Here is a 23,930-nt window from a genome sequence, read left to right on the forward strand (position 1 = left end):
TGTAATAGTGAAATTTACTAATCTCAAAGACAAAGAAAAAAATCCAAAAAGCAGCTAGGGACAAGAGATTGGTAACCTATAAGGGCAGAAACATTAGATTGGCAGCAGACCTATTCATGGAGCTGTGGCAGGCCAGAAAGGACTGGCATATTACATTCAGGGTGCTAAATGAGAAAAATATGCAGCCAAGAATACTTTATCCAGGTAGGATGTCATTCAAAAAGGAGTGACAAAAAACTTCCAGTATAAACAGAAACTAAAAGAATTTATGATCACTAAACCAGCCCTATAAGAAACACTAAAAGGGGTCCTCTAAGTAATGAGAAAGCCCCAAAATAACAAAGACCAGAAAGAAACAGAGATGATACAAAGTTAACAGCCACTTCACAGGCAATACAATGGCACTAAATTCATGTCTCAATAGTTAACTCTGAATGTAATTGGTTCTATCAACACCCCTATCAAAAGACACAGGGCATCAGACTGGATAAAATAACAAGACCCATCGATACGCTGTCTGCAAGAGAATAATTTCTGACCCAAAGACACCTCCAGATTTAAACTGAGGGGGTGGAAAGCCATTTATCATGCTAACGGACCTCAAAAGCAAGCTGTGGTGGCAAGCCTTATATCAGTCAAAGTAGATTTTAAACCAAACACTGTAATATGAGATGAGGAAGGACACGATATCATAATTAAAGTGTCTATCCAACAAGAAGAGCTAACAATTATAAATATTTATACCCCTAACTTGGGAGCAGCCAATTATATAATCCAATTAATAACAAAATCAAAGAAACACATTGACAATAACACAATATTAGTAGGGGACTTTAACACTCCCCTCCTGGCAATGGACAGATCATCTAAGCATAAGATCAACTAGGATATAAGGGCTTTATTTCTTTTTTTTTTTTTTAAAGATTTTATTTATTTACCTGACAGAGGGAGAGATCACAAATAGGCAGAAAGTCAGGCAGAGAGAGAGGGGGAAGCAGACTCCCTGCTGAACAGAGAGCCCAATGTGGGGCTCAATCCCAGGACCCTGAGATCAGGACCCGAGCCGAAGGCAGAGGCTTAACCCACTGAGGCACCCAGGTGCCCCTAGGAATGTAAGGGCTTTAAATGATACACTGGACCAGATAGGCTTCACAGATCTATTCAGAACCTTCTATCCCAAAGCAAGAGAATACATATTCTTCTTGAGTGCACATGGAACATTCCCCAGAATAGATCACATCCTGGGTCACAAATCAGGTCTCAACCAGTACTAAAAGACTGGGATCATTTCCTGCATGTTTTCAGACCATAGTGCTTTGAAGGTAGAACTCAATCACAAGAACAAAATTGGAAAGAACTCAAATACATGGAGGATAAAAAGCATCCTATTAAAAAATGAATGGGTCAACTAGGAAGTTGAAGAAGAATTTTAAAAATTCACGGAAACAAATGAAAATGAAAACACAATTGTTCAAAATCCTTGAGATGCAGCAAAAGTAGTCCTAAAAGGAGAGCATATAGCACTACAAACCTTTCTCAAGAAATAAGAAAGGTCTCAAATATACAACCTAATCCTATGCCTAAAGGAACTAGAGAAAGAACAACATAGAAGCATAGAAAACACAACAGGAGAAGAGAAATAATAAAGATTAGAGCAGTTGTCAATGAAATAGAAACCAAAGAACAATAAAACAGATCAGCATAACTGGGAGCTGGTTCTTCGAAAAAATTAGTAAGACTGATAAACCCTTGGGCAGACTTATCAAAAAGAAAAGAGGAAGGACCCAAATAAATAAAATCATGAATGAAAGAGGAGAAATCATAACCAACACCAAAGAAATATAAACAATTATAAGAACATATTATGAGCAACTATATGCCAACAAATTAGGCAGTCTGGAGGAAATGGATGCATTCCTAGAGACATATAAACCACCAAAAGTGAACCAGGAAGAAACAGAAAACCTAAACAGATCATAACCAGCAAGGAAATCAAAGCAGTAATCAAAAATCTCCCAACAGGGGTGCCTGGGTGGCTCAGTTGTTAAGCGTCTGCCTTTGGCTCAGGTCATGATCCCAGGGTCCTGGGATTGAGCCCCACATCAGGCTCCCTGCTCAGTAGGAAGCCTGCTTCTCCCTCTTCCACTCACCCCCTGCTTCTGTTCTCTCCCCCCCACCCGGTCAAATAAATAAATAAATAAATAATCTTAAAAAAACAAAAAACAAAAAACCCTCCCAACAATAGGATCCGAGGGCCAGATGGCTTCCCAAGGGAATTCTACCAAACATTTAAAGAATTAATACCTAATTCTTTTGAAGGTATTTCAAAAAATCAAGATAGAGAGAAAACTCCCAAATTCTATGAGGCATTACCTTGATCCCCAAATCAGACAAAGACCCCACCAAAAAGGAGACTCACAGACCAATATCCCTAATGAACATGGATGCAAACATTCTCACCAAAATACCAGCCAATAGGATCTAGCAGTACATTCAAAGGATTATTCACTACGACCAAGCAGGATTTATTACTGGGCTCCAAGGTTGGTTCAACATCTATAAATCAATCAGTGCAATACACTACATAAATAAAAGAAAGGACAAGAATCATATCATCTTCTCAATAGACTCAGAAAAAGCATTTGACAAGGTACAGCATCGCTTCTTGATTAAAACTCCTTATAGTGTAGGGATAGAGTATCTCAATATCATAAAAGTCATCTATGAAAAACCCAGTATCATTCTCAATAGGGAAAAACTGAGAGCTTTTCCCCTAAGGTCAGGACCATGGCAGGCATGTCTACTCTCACCACTGTTCAACACAGTACTTGAAGTCCTAGCCTCAGCAATTAGACAACAACAAAAAAATAAATAAAAGGCATCCAAATAGGCAAGGAAAAAGTCAAACTCTCACTCTTTCCAGATGACATGATACTCTATATGGAAAACTCAAAAGACTCCACCGCAAAATTGTTAGAACTCATACAGGAATTAAGCAAAGTGGCAGGATACAAAATCAATGCACAAAAATCAACTGCATTTCCATACACCAACTACACCAACAAAAAGATAGAAGAAAGAGAAATTAAGGAGTCAATCCCATTTAAAACTGCACCCAAAACTGTAAGATATGTAGGAATAAGCCTAGCCAAAGAGGCAATGGAACTGTATTCAGAAAACTAGAGTCCTCATAAAAGAGATAGAGGAGGAGACAATGAAATGGAAAAACATTCATGCTCAAGGATTGGAAGAACAAATATTGTTTAAATGTCTATGCTATCTAGAGCAATCTATGCATTCAATGCAGTCCCTATCAAAATACCATCAACTTCTTTCACAGAAATGGAACAAAATCTTAAAATTTGTATGGAACCAGAAAAGACCCTGAATAGCCTAAGTAATGTTGAAAAAGAAAACCAAAAGTGGTGGCATCACAATTCTGAACTCCAAGCTCCATTACAAAGCTATAATCATTAAGACAGTATGGTACTGGCACATTAACAGACCCACTGATCAAGAGAACAGAACAGAGAACCCAGAAGTGGACCCTCAACTCTATGGTCAACTAATCTTCGACAAAGCAAGAAAGAATATCTAATGGAAAAAAGACAGTCTCTTCAACAAATGGTGTTGGGAAAAGTAGAAAATTACATGCTGAAACTGGACCATTTTCTTAAACTAGACATAAAAATAGACTCAAAATGGATGAAAGACCTCAATGTGAGATAGGAAACCATCAAAATTCTTGACGAGAAGGCAGCAACCACTTTGACCTCAGCCACTGGAACTTCTTGCTAAAAGAAGAATGTAAGGGAAACAAAGGCAAAAATGAACCATTAGGACTTCATTAAGATGAAAAGCTTTTGCACAGCAAAGAAAACAGTTGACAAAACCAAAAGGCAGCTGACAGAACAGGAGAAGATATTTGCAAATGAAATATCAGATAAAGGGCTAGTATCCCAAAATCAAACTTGTTTGACAAAGAACTTATCAAACTCAACACCAAAGAATAATCCAATCAAGAAATGGGCAGAAAATGGGGCGCCTGGGTGGCTCAGTGGTTAAGCCGCTGCCTTCGGCTCAGGTCATGATCTCAGGGTCCTGGGATCGAGTCCCGCATCGGGCTCACTGCTCAGCAGGGAGCCTGCTTCCTCCTCTCTCTCTCTCTCTGCCTGCCTCTCTGCCTACTTGTGATTTCTCTCTGTCAAATAAATAAATAAAATCTTAAAAAAAAAAAAAAAAAAGAAATGGGCAGAAAGACATGAACAGACATTTCTTCAAAGACATTCAAATGGACAAGAGACATACGAAAAAGTATTCAACATCACTCAGCATCAGGCAAATACAAACCAAACCACAATGAGATACCACCTAATACCAGTCAGAATGGCTAAAATTAACAAATCAGGAAATGACAGAGATGGTGAGGATGCAGAGAAAGGGGAATCCTCCTACAGTTGGTAGGAATGCAAGCTGGTGCAGCCACTTTCGAAAACAGTATGGAGGTTCCTCACAAAGTTGAAAGTAGAGCTATCCTAGGACCCAGCAATCACACTAATGGGTATTTACCCTAAAGATACAAATGTAGTGATCCAAAGAGACATGTGCACCCAAATGTTTATAGCAGCAATGTCCACAACAGCTGAATTATGAAAAGAGCCTAGATATTCCCTAGGAGATGAATGGATAAGGATGTGATACACAGCATGCACGCACGCGCGCGCACACACACACACACACACATATACACGGAATATTATGCAGTCATCAAAAAATGAACTCTCACCATTTGCAAGACATGGATGATACTAGAGGGAATTATGCTAAGCAAGATAAATCAATCAGAGAAAGATAATTATCATATGATCTCACTGATATGTGGAATTTAAGAAACAAGGCAGAGGATCATAGGGGAAGAGAGGAAAAAATCAAACAAGACTAAACCAGAAAGGGAGACAAACCATAAGAGACTCTTTTTTTTTTTTTTAAAAGATTTTATTTATTTATTTGACAGACAGTGATCACCACACCAGTAGACAGAGAGGCAGGCAGAGAGAGAGAGAGGAGGAAGCAGGCTCCCTGTGGGAGCAGAGAGCCCGATTCGGGGCTTGATCCCAGGACCCTGAGATCATGACCTGAGCTGAAGGCAGAGGCTTTAACCCACTGAGCCACCCAGGTGCCCCCCATAAGAGACTCTTAATCGTAGGAAACAAACTGAGGGTTGCTGGATGGGAGGGGGAGTGAAGGGATGGGGAAACTGGGTGATAGACATTGTGGAGGGTATGTATTGCAGTGAGCACTGGGTATTATATAAATATAGCTGATGAATCACAGACCTTTATCCCTGAAACAAATAACAGATTATATGGTAATTAATTGAATTTAAATAAAATTTTAAGAAAAAGAAATATTGAGAATAAGGTTTAAGTAAAGAGATAATACTTTGAATGCTTAACTGAAACAACTCAAACTAAAATCTGCAAAATGTCAAGGTAAACATAGGGAACTTAAAATGAATTACATTGGAGATTTGTCATAACATTATTCTTAAAATATTTAATTTGCCCCCTTTTATCTCTGAAGAAATCTGACTTAAGAGAAATTCACAAAACTTCAACTTTTTTTTAGAAGTTTTAAAACAATGGTTCTCAAAATATGATCCTTGTACTACCAGCATCTGTATCACCTGTGACCTGCAAGGGATGCAAATCCTTGAGCCCAGCCACAAATCTAAGAAATCAGAAACTACATAGACAGGGAGGGGCAGCAACATGTGTTTTAAGCCCTCCAGGCAATTGATATGCATGCTAATGTTTGAAAACCAGTTCAGATATTGTCAGCACAAGTGTAACTGCTAAAAAATTATCCTACATCATACTACAACTCCCTCAAAATTATGAATTACAACTGTGACTATATTTGGTTCAGCTATTTACCTTTAAATGGCTAAAAGTAACTCAAAGAAGCAATAACTTCTAATTTTTAAAACCTCACCTTTGACAGTTTACATTGACAATTTCATCACAGTAACAACCTTGTGCAGAAGGAAAAGAAAGTATCATGGAAAACAGAAAAGAAAAGTGAGCAAATTACAAATTTTAGAACCAGAGAGATGTGAGTTCAAGTCTATATTTAAGTAATTAATAGCAATATACTTTGGGAAAATTACGTATTCTTGACTTGAATTTTGTCAGTTGTAAAATTTGTTGTGGATTAAATAGAATGTTTGGTTTGAAGAAACATACCAATCGAGAAGAATCAGAATAGAGAAATGTATCACCTAGCATATACAAATTTAGCTTATGATAAAGGCAGTACCTCAAAATCAATGAGGAAAACAGGGGTTTTAAATAAACATATTAGAATAACTAAGTAGCCTTATAAAAATAGATAAAATTAGATCTCTTCCATAAAACTACACCAGGATAAATTCCTAATGGATCAGCAGTATAAATGTAAAAAAAATAAAAAACAACATGTTTTATTAAAACAACAGGGTGATTTCTTCTGTAACCAAGATTAAAAATAATTTCTTAAACTATGATATAAAACCCAGAAGCATAAGTGAAAAGACAAATCAAGGTGATTACATTATAAAGCTTTGACTATCTACTTATGTTTATCTAGTTAGTGGCCTAACCATGCCATTCTGAATAACTTCAAAACAGTAAGTTGATGGTCAGTTACTACTGGGATATGCCCCCAAACAAAACAAAACCTTATGCTATTTTCAGGAGTCACATTATTGGTGAAAGTTTTATGAATATTCTCAAACTGTTATGTGTGCACTGCAAACTGTTATGTGTGCATTGCATGATTACATGGCATTTCTAATATCATCGTCTGTAGGGTCACTGTGATTTATCATACTCAGTAGGGGAGAAAAGAGAAAGATGTAAAACTAAGACACTGAATATAAACCTTGTACTCTGATTTTGAATAAAAAGTATAAGAGGGATTAAATCTATATACAGAAACAACATTAATTATATGTACTAGTATATATCTTATGTATATAATATAAAAAGTACATATGAAATATACAAATGTAAAAAATATATACATTATTTTAAGGAAAAAGTTAATTGTATTTCCTACTCTGTTTATTGAACGGGGCTAGGAACTATGACCAACCCAGTAACAAGGAGAACTCCTACCACCCAGATGCGGTCCCTAAATATCATTCCCCCTCAAGGGATCAGAACTCCTTGTACAAATGGCTGACTCAAGGCCTGGAAAGAAAATATCAAGATAAATTTGGAATTTTTACTACTAGACAGCAAAAAAGCTATTAGTGACAACAAAGGTTATTTAAAAAAAAAAAAAAAAAAAGGAGCCAAACTGAATAGGCTATCACTAGTCAAAGATGGGACAGAGTGAAAGTCAATAACTGCAACTGATTAAGACATATCAGATATGCTTAATTCCATGAGTCCAAGGATGCTTGGATGGCTCAGTTTAAAGCATCTGCTTTCGGCTCAGGTCATGATCCCTGAGTCCTGCCTTGGGCTTATAGCTCACCAAGGAGACTGCATCTTCCTCTGTCTGCCTGTCGTTCCCCTTGCTTGTGCTCGCTCTCTGTCTCTGACAAATAAATAAAATCTATAAATAAATAAATCCATGAGTCCATAATGATAATACAATTATGACAACTTAAATTAAGTCTTAATTCAGTACCAATGAAGGGTGCTAATGAACCAACTTATTATTTGAAACCTAGTAAATAAAGGGAAAGAATCAATCAATCATGTTTTTCTAATACTAACTGTACCATTAGGGTACCAAATACATGAGGGGAAGTTTCTTTTCATAAAAGTACTCCAGTTAATAATAAATAAAGAATGATAAAGTGTCACCATTTCACAATCTTAATGAATAAGTGTAGGTATTGGTCAAAAGTACTGATTATGAAGGACTGCTAATATCACAAAAAAGGAGACAACCAGACATCAGGATCTTTCAAGAGAAGACCATAATATCAGCTATGGATATTCCTGAACTCTCCAGTCCCCCCCACACACCAAAATCAAACATGCAGTCAATAGTCTAGATCCAACTATTAATTTACCACAAATACAGAGAACAGAAAAAGCATGTTAAACTGTAAGAGAAGGATGTCAGCAAAAACCTCCTGACTGTGAGAAAGTTTATGGAATAACCCAGATGTTTCCATAAATAAACTGAAAGAAATGAAAAGAAAGAATGAACATACAGATCAAGATAAACTTGAAAGACATAGCAAACAAATACAACTTGTAACTGTAACAGTTACATTTGGAAACTAACTAGATTATTCATTGTATTAACTGATCCCCATTGGGGTGCCTGGGTGGCTCAGTGGGTTAAAAGCCTCTGCCTTCGGCTCAGGTCATGGTCCCAGGGTCCTGGGATTGAGCCCCGCATCCAGCTCTCTGCTCAGCAGTGAGCCTGCTTCTCCCCAAACCACGCCTCTCTCTCTGCCTGCCTCTCCACCTACTTGTGATTTCTGTCAAATAAATAAATAAAATCTTAAAAAAAAAAAACAAAAAACTAATCACTGTTGCTGAAAAATGATACTGTAGCTATGTTTTTAAGAGCTTTATCTTTATTTTTTAAGATTTTTTTTTTTTAATTTACTTGTCAGAGTGTGTATGCACAAGCAAGGGAGCAGCAGGCAGAGGGAGAAGCAGGCTCCCCGCTGAGCAAGGAGCCCGAAGTGGGACTTGATCCCAGGACCCCAGGATCATGACCTGAGCCAAAGGCAGACACTTAACCACCTAAGCCACCCAGGTGTCCCAAGAATTTTTATCTTTTACATACTAAAATATTTTTAGGTAAAATAATATATCAGGAATTTGCTTAAAATAATATGCAATGAGGGGCACTTGGATGGCTTAGTTGGTTAAGTGTCTAACTCTTGATTTCAGCTCAGGATAGGATCTCAGGGTTGTGAGATTAAGCCCTACGCTGAGCTCCATGCTCAGTGAGGAGTCTGCCTGAAATTCTTTTTCACCCTCCCTCCCTTTCCCTGTACTGCCCCTAGCACACATGCATGTGTACACTAAGTAAATAAATAAAATATTTTTAAAAAATAATATGGATGTAGATAATATCATGAGCTAGCTGCTAACTGTTAAAGCTGGGTGATAGGTACATGAGGGTTTATGATGTTATTTTTGCATGCTTTTGAAATTTTGCACAGGAAAAAAAAAAGAATGTATGTATATGGCACTAAACTTGGCACAAGACCTAGAGATGAAGAAAGTGAAGTTCAGAGAGTTTATTTATTTATTTATTTTTAAAAGATTTTTATTTATTATTTGACAGACAGAGATCACAAGTAAGCAGAGAGGCAGGCAGAGAGAGAGAGGAGGAAGCAGACTCCCTGCCGAGCAGAGAACCCAATATGTGGCTTAATCCCAGGACCTTGGGATCATGACTGGAGCTGAAGGCAGAGGCTTTAACCCACTGAGCCACCCAGGTGCCCCCAGAGTTTAAATGAATCAACAAAGATCATACAAGTAGAAAGAGATGTTTCTGGAACTGTAATGTTTTCTTAATCTTAGAACAATGTTCTCTATACATTACCTTCAAAAAATTGCAATGCTGGGGCACCTGGGTGGCTCAGTGGGTTAAGCCGCTGCCTTCGGCTCAGGTCATGATCTCAGGGTCCTGGGATCGAGTCCCATTTCGGGCTCTCTGCTCAGCAGGGAGCCTGCTTCTCTCTCTATCTGCCTGCCTCTCTGTCTACTTGTGATCTGTCAAATAAATAAATCTTTAAAAAAAAAATTTGCAATGCTAAACAGTATAGAGAGACCCTTCAAATATTTACTGAACCAATTTATAATTGTTGCCACTCCTGAGAGAATTGTTTATAAAGACTTGCTTGGAAGACCTTTGTCAAAATGGGCCAATTACTGGGGTGCCTGGGTGGCTCATCGTTAAGTGTCTGCCTTCAGCTCAGGTCATGATCCCGGGGTCCTGGGATCAAGCCCTGCATGGGGCTCCCTGTTTGGCAGGAAGCCTGCTTCTCCCTGTCCCACTCCTGTTGCTTGTGTTCCTTCTCTTTCTGTGTATCTCTCTGTTAAATAAATAAAAAAATCTTTAAAAAAAATTTTTTTTAAATGGGCCAATTACTGTTCTCAGCTTTTTACATGTATTAACTCCTTTCACCCTCAGAATAACACCATGAGATATACACTGCTGTTGTTATTCTTACCTTATAAAGTAACCCAAGGCACAGAGAAATCAGGCCCAGGCAAGATTTAAACCTTGGCACTCTCTCTCCAAAGTTCTCCATGACTATTTTATAAAGCCTCACTTATAAACTCATAATTTCTTAACCTTATTAAAGTTTTAACTCAAGGGGGCTCCTGGGTGGCTCAGTTGGTTAAGCAACTGCCTTCAGTTCAGGTCATGATCCCTGGGTCCTGGGATTGAGTCCCTCATCAGGCTCTCTGCTCAGTGCAAAGCCTGCTTTTCCCTCTTCCACTCTCCCTGCTTGTGCTCTCTCTCTCTGTGTCTCTGTCAAATAAGTAAATAAATATTACATAAATAAATAAATAAAATAAAGTTTTAGCTCAAATAAGAATCTAAAAAAGTCCAGGACAGAAACTTAAAAATAGATAGATCACACACAAACACAAACACATATATATAAAATATATACACATACTATGTAGATCAGATACAAAAGTCCATCAGGGTTTTAAAATGAAATACAGAGGCATCTATGGAATAATCATTCCCTTCTATTATTTATATAATGGCAGCATTCTCGTTATATAAATACACACAATATAAAAAGAATATTACATAAAATCAAACTTTCCATAGTCTACATCAGTTTCATAATTTTGGGTGCTGAAACAATGCTAATGAAGGTCAGCTGTGAGTTTATTAACTACTTAATTGACACCTAAGTAAACAGTGGTGCTGAAATCAGTTGGGAGGCAATTATCTGCTACAATGAGAGAAAATAAATGGTGATGAGAAAGAATTGTTAAAAAAAAAAAAAAAAGCCAAACACACATATACTTCGCTGTAAAAGTATGATTTATATAAAATTAGGGTATTTTTTCAGATCAGTTTTTTTTTTTTAAGATTTTATTTATTTATCTGACAGACAGAGATCATAGGTAGGCAGAGAGGCAGGCAGAGATAGAGGAAGGGAAGCAGGCTCCCTGCTGAGCAGAGATCCAGATGCGGGGTTCGATCCCAGAACTCTGGGATCACCACCCGAGGGGAAGGCAGAGGCTTTAACCCACTGAGCCACCCAGGCGCCCCTGATCAGTTCTTTTCTTAAATTTCTTTCCCACAGTTCAACTCTCCTCACAGCAGAATTCAATTGATGATGGCATATACTACTTTATCAGTGGGCCTAAGAACAAGCTGGCAATTTTCCTGTTCCCTGAGATTGACTTTAATTATATCTGGAGAAAAAAAGTAAAATTAGAAGCACACTATAATATGAATCATTATATCATGAAGTCAGAAATAATACAAAAGAAAGTCCTCAAAGCCTTTTTTATATCCAGCAAAAGCTATAAGTTACATAATTAATCTGTCCACTGAAAAACTGGTTGCAATGAAAGTGAAATACTGTTAATTTACACAGATTAATATCAGAAATACAACAAAAATTGGATTTTTGTTTAAAGTTGTAATTTTGACTCAGAAATGCACAATGGCTTTGAAACATACACCTAAAAAAAAAAAAAAGAAAAGAAAATGGATCTCTGATATACATCAAGAAAACCTGTTTAATTTCACATATATAAAAATAGACTCATCATTTCTTAACCTTATTGAAGTTTTGGCTCAAGTAAGAAACTAAAAAACTTCAGAACAGAAACCCAAAAAGAAGATTAAATATATGTAAACAATATATCATAAAATATATGAATGATTAATAATGGAAAAATAAAATTTTAGCCTATAGTTTTAAAGCTCTTCCCCACCAAAACTATTCTAAAGCTCTCTCTCTGACCAATTACTTTCCATGGAAACATCCATAACATGTGCCACAGCACAAACCTATGTAATTTCAAAAATTGTTGTAAAATTCAATAAGTCAAAATTCATTAGGTACTTACTACCCTGAATGACACACAGTAAATAATCAATAAACGGTAATCTTATCATAACCTGTTAATAGCATCTTTCCTTTGCATAGCATTTCTTCATAGTAACTCCTTAAACTATACAAAAGCCGTAATAGTTTACAGAATTCACACTGATTTCCAATAGTCCTGGATGTCTGCAAAATTTAACTAAAAACACAGAAAAAACTATGATGGTTCATCCAGCCAATTAATATCTTATCTCTGACTGTAGAAATAAAAGACATTGTTAGGGCAATCGTGTTTATAAGTCCAGCTCAAAAAATTAATGTATAACAAATATTCCTATAATCCATTCATTTAACTAAACTTTTAAAAAAGTATTGATGTTTTAAACTTGTTTTACCCATTTTCAATGTATTTTGTTTTTAAAGATTTTATTTATTTATTTGACAGAGATCGTAAATAGGCAGAAAGGCAGGCAGAGAGAGAGGGCGAAGCAGGCTCCATGCTGAGCAGAGAGCCCAATGCGGGGCTTGATCCCAGAACCCTGGGATCATGACCTGAGCTGAAGGCAGAGGCTTTAACCCACTGAGCCACACAAGTGCCCCTTTTCAATGTATTCTTAATTACGGCCTTTCAACTTTCAAAGGCATACTATTAAACACATAGTATATTCCACTATTCTGGAATTTGATCTAAAAATTTTTATTTTATCTCTACTTATGGCTAAATATAAAAGGTCAATATACAATTCCTATAATTTGGATCATTGGAATTCAAGAATAAGATTTTTTAAATTTGCTTTGTAGAATATACATTAAATGAATGAGATCTGCCTTCCACAAAATAATCTTAAAAGAAAATTAGTAGGATACACGATGTTGATAAGGTCCCATTTCCTAAATATCCACCATGGGGGCTAATGAATCTAACAAGTCTTCATCAAAGACATTAAATGTAATAGATATAAAATAAATTGCAATCTATAACATAGTGATTTACGGAGCCCCGAGAAAAGGGGTCAAAATAAAGACTCATTTTGCTTTGTTCTAAGAGAAAGGCCACAATAACTGGTTGGCTTAAGTATCCACAATCCTTGAAAAGTATTCTCTATGGAGAGAAGGAGTAATTCTTAAGTTTCTACCATAACTTTGATGATATATCATTCAAGACTCCCGAAGTTCCTTTTCTTTGATTTCATGATTACCACACCACCTCCATTTCCCATGTTCGTCAATACGGCACTGGATTTTTCAACCTGAAAATTCTGATCACTGGAAAGGGTTATCTTCTATTCTAACATAAACTGGCATTCTAATAGGTACATTCTAATGTGTACATCATTCTCATATTTAGTTTAGTTTGAGTGAGGTTACTGAAGCCTAAGCATATATGAGTAAATGTATAAATATGAGTTTCTTACACTGGAAATATGAGAACCAGACATTCCTTCTAACTGAGGACTGCTACAATCCTCTCTTGGTTTTCACTCCTCAGCCCTTGCACTATCCCTACATTTTTCTTTTTTTTTAATTTAAAAAAGGGGGGATGTGGTCTACTGAAATAAAGTTAAACCAAATGAGGCAGATTCATTTAAACACCAAATGACTAATTAAAATCAAAATAACAACCTAGAACTGAAACCAAAACATAACGATGTTTACACAAGCCTCATTTACATTTACTCTATTTCCAAAAGACAAAAAAGAAATTTATGATACTCGAAATGTGCTTTCAGACAACGAACAGAAATTATGTTTAAACTTGAATTATGCAGGCGACTGGGTGGCTCAGTCGTGAAGCGTCTGCCTTCGACTCAGGTCATGATCCCAGGGTCCCAGGATAGAGTCCCACATCGGGCTCTCTGCTCGGCAGGAAGCCTGCTTCTCTCTCACCCACTCCCCCTGCTTGTATTCCCTCTCTCGCTGTGTCTCGGTCAAATAAATAAATAAAATCTTTAAAAAAGAAAAATAAACTTGCATTATCCAGCAACATTATTTACAAAGTGGTTTGGCATGTGTAACTCAATTATCCTGACTTCACTTGCATTTAAACTGCATGAGAGACTTCAAAAAATAACTCAGCCTTTTCTCAGTGGGTCATTATAAAGTAACTAATTGTGTTATTCCTTCAAAAAATAGCTCTTCCACACTTCAAAGAATTCAGCCTCACGCCAGACACTCGAGCTCTTCAATTGTGTCCGCTTAAGTTTCAATAACAAGGAGAGAACGCTCGCCAATAATTCACACTTCGCCTAAAACAAAGAAACGTCTATTATTAGCCCTAAATGTACACGGCAGAATTCTCTTAGGTCCCTGATGCCAAGGACTTCAACCGCAAGTGAAACTGTCTTTGCAATCTGTTTCCAGGAGACTGAAAGGCTGCAGAGACGCGCAAGGATTCTGCAGAGATGCTGGGGTGGCAAAGAGAACGGGAGGAAGGAAGGAGTAAGTCTCAGAGTGGGAACTGCATTAGGAGACTTTGAGAACATCTCAAAAAGACGTGGTAAGATACAGGAAAAATTGATTACGTTTTTAAAAGAGAATTTTAAATGATGAAAGTAAGGAAAGATGAAAGAAAATCATTAAACTTCCACCACCAGAGGGTAAGCGAAGTAGGAAAAGGAAGGGGGGAGGGCGGAGTATAAGGGCCCCAAAGACCAGAATTTGGGGGGAAAAGGGGAAAAAAAAAAAAGTACCCGAGCTCTGAGCTTGGCCTTGATCCGAACCTCCAGTCAGTGTACGCGGACGTCAGGAGGGAAGGATCGCACTTACTCAGGGTGCAAAAAGCAACGTATTTACAACGGTAACAAACCCTGCACAAGAAGATGTCGCCTCTCTCCCTGCTAGCTCCCGTGCATTTCTTTACCTCTACGGCAGCAACAGCGTCACTCCTGCAAAACTCTGCCGAAGCCTGCGCCGCAGGAGGACAGCAAAAGGAAAATACCTGAGTCCCAGGAATCACGCCAGCAACGACAGGAGGAGGAGTCGAGGACCACTGGAATCGGGGCAGGATCCTCACTTGTCTTCAAACCCCAATCTTTTCGGGTGGGGCGGGGATGTTCCGCTCCGAGCGGAAACGTCACTTCCGCCTAGTGCCTACACCCTTTTTCGCCTTCTCGGCTCTAGAGACGTTCTCTACTTTCGTAACGTTCTCACTTCCTTTTCCAGGAGCCTGCTGCTTATTCGTAACACCTGACGTGGACTACATAACCCAGCATTCATCACGACACGTCAACTTCCGGGTCAAGAGGTCTGCGCTGGGTAGATCACCATGGAAGCCATCGGTTTGGTCACGTGGTGCCCCTGGTTACGCCCGCTGGCTGCTGTGGGGTCTACGGCTCCGGCAGGGGCCATTTTGCCGAAGCCAGCCTCTTAAGGGAGACTTGGCAGCTAACTGAAGCTGTTCCTTTTCTTCCCCTGCAGCTTGGGGCTTGGAGAGGAACTGGAAGACTGGGCTCCATCGAGCCCTTCAGAGACGATGGTTTCCTCCCGCCTCTGCCACCTGACGACCCTCCATGGCGGCTTTGCCCTCTGCGCTGCTCCTGCTGCCGCAACTTCCAGCCCTCTGTGCCTATCGCCTCCAGAGCTGCAATCGTCCTTCCGCCCCACAGACTGATGATAATCGAGGTGGAGGCACCATGAGAGGCGAGAAAAACTACTGCCGTGGAGCCGCCGGAGACCACGGTTCCTGCCCGCCGACACCTTCGCCTCTGGCCTCGACCCTCTTGATGCCCGCGGAGGCAATCACCGGTAGTTGGTCTGGGTCTGGAGGTGGTTTGTCGGGGGGTGATGAAGACGAGACTCGGCTTCTTCAACTCCTCCGGACCGCGCCAGATCCTTCCGAGGCCTTCCAGGCTTTGCAGGCTGCTTTGCCACGGCGAGGCGGTCGACTCGGCTTCCCCCGACGGAAGGAAGCATTGTATCGGGCCCTGGGCCGAGTGCTTGTGGAAGGAGGTAGTGATGAGAAGCGACTCTGCTTGCAACTCCTCTCGGACGTTATCCGGGGTCAGGGGGAGGCAGGCCAGCTGGAAGAGGCCTTTAGCTTAGCACTTCTGCCTCAGCTCGTTGTCTCCTTACGAGAAGAGAATCCAGCCCTACGGAAAGATACACTACAGATCCTACATATATGTCTGAAACGTAGTTCTGGACAGGTGCTGAGAACACTTATACAGCAAGGACTGGAAAGCACGGATGCCCGGCTTCGAGCTGCCACAGCACTGCTGTTCCCTATCTTGCTTACTCCTGAGGATTTGTTGTTCAACCTAGATCTCACTGAGGTAATAATATCCCTCGCCAGAAAGCTTGGCGATCAGGAGATAGAAGAAGAATCTGAGACTGCTTTCTCTGCACTTCAGCAGATTGGGGAACGACTTGGCCAAGAGAGATTTCAGTCTTATATCTCTCGCCTGCCATCTGCCCTGAGGAGACACTACAATCGTCGTCTGGAGGCCCAATTTGGAAGTCAGGTTCCTTATTATTTGGAACTTGACGCCTCTGGATTTGCTGAAGATCCTCTCCCCTGTACAGTGACCCTTTCTAACTGCAATCTTAAATTTGGGATTATTCCTCAAGAGCTGCATTCAAGATTGTTAGATCAGGAAGACTATAAAAACCGGACTCAGGCCATCGAGGAATTAAAACAGGTGATAGGAAGATTTAATCCTAGTTCTACCCCTCATTCCAGTCTTGTCGGTTTCATTAGCTTGCTGTATAATTTGTTAGATGATTCTAACTTCAAAGTGGTTCATGGCACACTTCAGGTCCTGCATTTACTGGTTATTCGCCTAGGACAGCAGGTACAGCAGTTCTTGGGGCAAATTATAGCAGCTTCTGTCAAAGTGCTGGCAGACAACAAGTTGGTAATCAAACAAGAATACATGAAGATCTTCCTCAAGCTGATGAAGGAAGTAGGTCCTCAACAGGTGCTTTGTTTACTCCTGGAACATCTCAAACATAAACATTCCAGAGTGAGGGAGGAGGTAGTGAACATTTGTATCTGCTCCCTCCTGACCTATCCCAGCGAGGATTTTGACTTACCCAAACTGTCTTTTAATCTTGCCCCAGCTCTTGTAGATAGCAAACGCAGGGTGCGTCAAGCAGCTCTTGAAGCCTTTGCTGTGTTGGCATCGTCAATGGGCTCAGGTAAAACTAGCATCCTTTTCAAAGCTGTGGATACTGTTGAACTTCAAGATAATGGAGATGGAGTGATGAATGCTGTGCAGGCCAGATTGGCTAGAAAAACCCTCCCAAGGTTAACAGAACAGGGATTTGTGGAATATGCAATGCTTATGCCATCATCTGCCCAGGGTAGGTCAAGCCATCTGGCACATGGAGCAGATACAGACTGGCTTTTGGCTGGTAACAGAACTCAGAGTGCACACTGTCACTGTGGAGACCACACAAGGGACAGCATGCAAATTTATGGATCTTACAGCCCAACTGTCTGTACCCGAAGGGTATTAAGTGCAGGAAAAGGAAAAAATAAATTACCATGGGAAAATGAACAGCCTGGAGTCTCGGGAGAAAACCAGACCTCCAGTTCCAAGGACATAGAACAGGTATGCATTTTTGCTAATTGCCTTGAATTGAAACTAGAAAGAATTTAAAATGAACATAAGCCTGTAATGACTTAAGGGTGAGGCTGCCTTAGGATTGTTATGCTTTGTTTTTAATTTGGTTTGAATGGTGATGTGGATATCTACTGTATCTATTATATAGATACAGATCAGGTAGGAACATTTAATAGGTTACAGCTTGATGGATTTCATTGAATTTGAGGCACAATATGATAGTGACAATACTTGGATTTCAGTTTTGGTCTGTCCATTTGGGATATCGATTATTTCATCCATAAATAAACCTGAATATTTAGTACATGTCAGATGAAGAGCTAAGTTCTGTTAATGAAGATGAGACTGGTTCCATGAAGTTTAGGGAAAAGGTCAGACCTGTAAATGGACAGTATCAAGTTTGTTAAGGGCTGAGGTAGAAATATAAAGAGTCTACAGGAATATAAAAAGAGAAAAAATAATGTCACTAGAAAAGTTTAAAAAGTCTTCCAAGAAGATGTGACATCTGAACTGATTTTCTCCCAAATTTTTTATTTTGAAAATTGCAAATCTATAAATAACTTAAAAGAATTGTATGATGAATATCCATCTACTTTATTTATATATACCAGATGTCATCTTGCCATGTGTGCTTCACATTTGCTGAACCATTTGAACGCAAGTGCAGATATCTTGATATTTCATTCCTAAATATTTCCATATATATCGTCTAAGAATGGCATTTTCCTTTATCACATTATTAACACACCTCAGAAATCAATAGTAATTCATTAATATCTAATATATAGTCCGTATTTAAATTTCTCCAAATGTCCCTTAAAAAACGTTTTCTAGTATTTGTTTTACTTTAATCATCCAGATTCCAGTCAAGGTTCATGTAGTTAATTTGTCTCTTATCTAGAACAATATACCTCCTTGTTTGTTTCTTTCATGACATTGACTTATTTGAAGAATTTGGGGTAGTTTTGTAGAATTTTCTGCATTTCTTAATTTATCTGATTGTTTCTTTATGATTACATTCAAGATAAACACTTTTAGCAAAAATGTTACATAGGAGATGTTGTGAACAGGACATCCCATCCGGAGACATATAATATCAGGTTGTCCTGCTACTGGTGAGCTAAATTTTACTACTGGGTTTAGGTAGTGATAACCAGACACTCTATTGTAAAGTTTATCTTCCTCTTTATAATTAGCACACGATCTGCAGGATGATACTTTGAGACCCTATGAATAACCCAACAACCTTTCAGCCACTGTTGCCAACATCCAGTAATGATCCTTACCTATTCCACTTATTATATCAAGGGCTGCAGAGAAACGGTATCTGTTTTTTTATTCTTACATTCTATATTTGTTATCTGGCATTCTTTTTTGTTCTGTATTAAATACACCAGTATTCCTTTTGATGCTAAAATTGGCTCAAAGTTGACCAGTGGCTGACTCTCATGTTCACTGAGGTGACTCTTTAGTCTTTGAACACTTCCTTTACCTAAACATTCAGGATGTCCAGGCTTACCTTGTACCTTTCTTGTGCCAGACCTGAAATCAGCCATTTTTTCAAGAACACTAAAACTGCTTTTGTAGTTAAGAGTAGAATTTAAAAACCAAAGTCTATATATAAATGTACTCATTGCTATTGTTTACCATTGTGGATTGGTCCTGATTTCAGTGGATGAACCAGGGAGTACCTTTTTTTTTTTTCTTTCTTAAATCATACTGATACTTCTAATTCAAATCCAGCACCACAGGGTTTTTCCTCATCTTTCTTTCCTCCATATCTATACCTTTCTTTTCCCACAGTAAAACCCTGGTTTCCAGTGTCAGTCATATTCATATGCTGTATTCTTTTTTTTTTTTTTTTAAGATTTTATTTATCAGAGAGAGAGGGCAGGAGAGAACGAGCACAGGCAGACAGAATGGCAGGCAGAGGCAGAGGGAGAAGCAGGCTCCCTGCTGAGCAAGGAGCCCGATGTGGGATTCGATCCCAGGACGCTGGGATCACGACCCGAGCCGAAGGCAGCTGCTCAACCAACTGAGCCACCCAGGCGTCCCTGATTGATATTCTTGATATTCATGCTCTTGTGCAATCTTCTGCCCTCATATGCTGTATTCTTTAATTCACAAAAAAATAATTACTGCAACAATAACATAACAACTAACTACCTACTAAAGGTCAAGATTTCTTTGCAGGTCTTCTTCTGCTTGGAATTATTCCACAGAATTTTATTTTCAAACTCTTCTTAATTATTTTCTAAGTGATTATGATTTAAATGGTGTGATAAAAGATGAATAGAGTTTTGCTAAGTATGGGTGGATCCTAGTGAATTTCAGAGGGAGAGAGTATCTTTATTCCCTGGGAGGGTCACCTGGGTGGCTGAGTCGGTTAAGCATCTGCCTCAGGTCCGAGAGTCCCACATCAGGTTCCTTGCCCAGGTGGAGGAGGAGGCAGGGTGGGGGGTTAAGGCAAGGGGGTGCTGGAATGGGTGTGTGTGTCTACTTTTCTCTCTCCTTCTGGCCCTCCCCTTCCATTCATGCTGTTTCTCTCTTTCTCTCTCAAGTAAATAAGTAACATCTTTAAAAAAACAAAAAGGACTGCCTTATGGAAAGACTTAGAAAATTAGTAAGAAATGGTGAGTTTCTGCATGGCTGAAACTGTATGGTAGGCGGTAATAGAAGATGATACTAGATACATAATCTAGTTATATGGTTATTCTCCTGTATTGTAAACATTACCTGGCAGTGAATAGTTTTCCATAAGCATGGATCTTAACGCTGCTTATTCTGTGTCAAATCTAAAATGTTAGTGTATTATGATTCTGGTGGTAGCCGAAGTACCAAGAATCTGAAAATAAGTGCATTTTTGTAATTCCAGTCTGGACATATGTTGCTTTTAAAAGATAGAACTTAATCCCAGAAATTAAGTTTTACTTTCTTACTCATAAATGTTTTGTAGAAGAACTACACTGGAATTTATCTTGAGGACAGTGATTAAATATTTAAATGTTTTTACGTATGCTGTTTTTGAAGTGTGTGTGTGTGTATAAAGATTTTATTATTTATTTGAGAGAGAGAGCATGAGCAGGGGGAGGGCAGAGGGAGAGGGAGAGGCAGACTCCCTGCTGAGCAAGTAGCCCAGGACCTTAGGATCACAACTTAAGGCAAAGGCTGGTGCTTAACCTGCTGAGCCACCCAGGCACCCTCTAAGTGTGTGTGTGTGTATACTTTTAAAGATTTTACTAATTTGACAGAGAGAGAGAGACCACACAAGTAGGCAGAGTGGCAGGCAGAGGGAAAGGGAGAAGCAGTCTTCCCATTGAGTAGGGAGCCCGATGTGGGGCTCAATCGCAGGACCCTGGGATTGAGGATCTTGGGATCATGACCTGCGCTGAAGGCAGATGCTTAACAACTGAGCCACCGCGATGCCCCAAGTATGTATATTTTTTAATAAATAGTTTTTAGAGCTGTTTTATGTTCGGAGCAAAATTAAAGAGAAAGTACAGAGATTTCCCTTATCCTTTCTGCCCCCCCCCCATGCACAGCCTTCTGTACTGGCACCACAATAGTACATTTATTGCAGTTGTACATTGACATATCAGTATCACCCAAAGTCCATATTCCATGCCCAGTATTCAGCATTGTAGTATCATACAGAATAGTTCACTGCCCTGGAAATCTGTGCTCTGCCGCTTCATCCCTCCTTCCTTCCCTCTCAGCAACTGCTGATCTTACTGTCTCCATAGTTCATTTTTCCAGAAAGTCATGGCCCCTGGTCTGATTTGTGCTGGCTCTTGCCCAAATTCTGCTTTAACATTTCCAGTCTACTGTTAATCTGTTACTCCTATCTTGTCCACGTATAGCACTGGTTGGTGACATTAAACAGCAAAACTTCCAGAAAAACTCATGACTGTTATATTACATACTCCTGGAGCTCATTTTGAAGATAGACTAGTTTGCATAGAAAGATGATTTTTTGTAGTGTAGTGTTAAGAGATAAGTTTACAAGAGGGAAGCAGGAGCTACATCGGAGACCAAGGAATTTAGCTTGTAATTTTGACAGTTGTTTGAGACTATTTGTTTGGTTTTTGTGGGTTTTTTCCCCCATGATTTACTTGGAATAAGTTGTGGTGTTATTTTTTTTTTCTTTTTTCCTTTTTTTAGAGAAGCCAAAGACTGGAGACTTAGAAGATTAGTTAGAATTATACTTAATTGGACTATTTGGTATGAGTTTTTGAGATTTATGAGGATTAGCAGGGCTTCAGGATTAAACTAGAAAGAAAATAATGGATGTAAGGGATATTACAAAACATTTAGTGACCAAGTGTTGGAGGAGAGAGAAGAAAATGGGTAACAGATTTAAATGAGGTGACCAATGCATAATCGATTCATGAAAACACATAGGAAGGCCCTGAACAAGGAAATTAATTTGGGGGGAAATGAAATTCAATAGGAAGAAGATAGAATTTGCCAGTTGAGTTGAAGAATACAATTTGAGAGACAAGAAAGAACTAGAGATAACAGATCTTGGAATTCATGTACTGAGAAGTAATTGCTGAGACTGAGAAGAGATAGACTCTCCAGTAAAGACCATCTAATAAGAGCAAGAACAGCATGCTAACATGGTCTTGAACATATAGTCCCATTTAGGAAATAGCAATAGGAGATAGAACCAAACAAGGCAAAGAGACAGGTGCCTAAGTGTTGGAAGAGAACCGAGAAAAAAGTTTAGAAGTGAAGCAGAAAGTTTCCCTCCCCATCACTTTGCTCACTCTCTAAATAAATAAATAAACAAACAAACAAACAAACAAATAAATAAAATACTTAATATGACCAATTTTTAAGGTCAAAATTATTAAGCTGCACTAATGTATTTGGTGTGAAAATTAATCCTAAAACTTGAGATTTTTCCTGGATGTTCAGTTGTTTCTAATAAGTAGTCTTTGATTTTCTTTTCAAAATATGATTGGAATATCTGAAAGAGAAAAACTCTTGGTTTAAGCATGTCAAAATCATGGATAACCCTGAAAATCATATCTGATGTCATTATAGATATTAGATTGTTTTCCATAAATAGTCATTGATTTTCTTTTTTCTTTTTTTCCTTTTTGAATTTTTTTAAAGTAATCTCAAGTGTAACACACTCTAGTGACTGAACCAGTCAGGTGCACCTGATTTTCTTTTTTAAATTTTACTAGTGTGTCAAAACAATCTGAAAACCATAGTTTTTTGTTTGTTTTGAGATTTTTTTATTTGATAGGGAGACAGTGAGAGAGGGAACACAAGCAGAGGGGGTGGGAGAGAGAGAAGCAGGCTTCCTGCCAAGCAGGGAGCCTGATGTGGGGCTCGATCCCAGGACCCTGCGATCATTACCCAAGCCAAAGGGAGCTGCTTAACGACTGAGCCACTCAGGTGACCCAAAAACCTTATTTTTTTTTTTTTTAAAGATTATTTATTTATTTATTTGACAGACAGAGATCACAAGCAGGTAGAGAGGCAGACAGAGAGAAAGAGAGGAGAAAGCAGGCTCCCTGCTGAGCAGAGAGCCCGATGTGGGACTCGATCCCAGGACCCTGAGATATGACCTGAGCCGAAGGCAGAGGCTTAACCCTCTAAGCCACCCAAGCGCCCCAAAAACCTTATTTTTAATGGTTCTCAAAATCTTGAACAACCCCAAAGCATATCTGTTCTTTATAGTTGATCTATTTAAAACCTTAAAAATAATTTTAAAATCAATTTTTAGAAATAAACCTTAAAAACATATTAAATAAGACAATATATATTTATATATATTTTTCCATCCTAAAAAAAGCTGTAAGAATGTCCTTGATAAGTGGACAGCATGTATCCATTACTTTGTATTATATTTTTATTTCCTTTTAACTTAGAGCCATGTCTGCTATATATATTAAATACAGCCTTACTCAAAGAAACCAACTTTATTTCCTCATAGATGCAGAAAAAACTGAAAGTCATGTAACCAAAAAATTAGCTTTCATTCTCTCTGCATACATATTTCATGTGCTTTTACAGTGATTTAAGTGGCAATAAACATGTATTTAACATCATCCAAAGGTATTTCTATATCCTTTAATCTATTTAATTGATGGTTATTCAATAATGTAAAAGAGATAAGGGTAAATTAGAAATATATTTGGTGAGCACTGATTTGCATATTTTTCTTATTTTTAAGTTCAGGATCTAAAGATTTTTCATTAATTCAATTTTATATTAGTCTAAAATCTTAAGATTAACTAAGAGTTTGAAAATTATAACAAGCTATATATTAATCATTATAGGATTATATGACATAGAAT

The 23,930-nt window shown here is 38.5% G+C and overlaps 2 protein-coding genes across 6 annotated transcripts in view; one reads left to right on the forward strand and one right to left on the reverse strand.

Moving 5' to 3' along the window:
- Positions 1-15,109, reverse strand: part of KLHL28 (kelch like family member 28) — a 41,508-nt gene extending 26,399 nt beyond the window's left edge. The window contains exon 1 of one of the 3 annotated variants that reach the window (XM_045069055.1): positions 14,991-15,109. Coding sequence is in view for 1 of the 3 variants with exons in the window: in XM_045069050.1 (XP_044924985.1) it covers positions 13,189-13,191 (3 nt within the window). In the remaining 2 variants the exon portion in view is untranslated. Of the gene's footprint in view, positions 1-13,188; positions 13,858-14,912 lie in introns of those variants that run through there. The other 2 variants (XM_045069060.1, XM_045069050.1) reach the window with 2 other exon arrangements.
- Positions 15,110-15,350: 241 nt separating this feature from the next.
- The window catches only part of TOGARAM1 (TOG array regulator of axonemal microtubules 1), an 81,979-nt gene continuing 73,399 nt past the window's right edge, over positions 15,351-23,930 (forward strand). The window contains exon 1 of one of the 3 annotated variants that reach the window (XM_013055796.2): positions 15,351-17,604. In XM_013055796.2, the coding sequence (XP_012911250.2) occupies positions 15,562-17,604 (2,043 nt within the window). In that variant the 5' untranslated portion in view covers positions 15,351-15,561. The remainder of the gene's footprint in view (positions 17,605-23,930) is intronic. The other 2 variants (XM_013055780.2, XM_013055791.2) reach the window with 2 other exon arrangements.

This window comes from Mustela putorius, unplaced genomic scaffold (assembly GCF_011764305.1).
Source record: "Mustela putorius furo isolate JIRA1106 unplaced genomic scaffold, ASM1176430v1.1 tig00000129_pilon_pilon_pilon, whole genome shotgun sequence".
In the NCBI taxonomy this organism is placed as follows: Eukaryota; Metazoa; Chordata; class Mammalia; order Carnivora; family Mustelidae; genus Mustela; species Mustela putorius.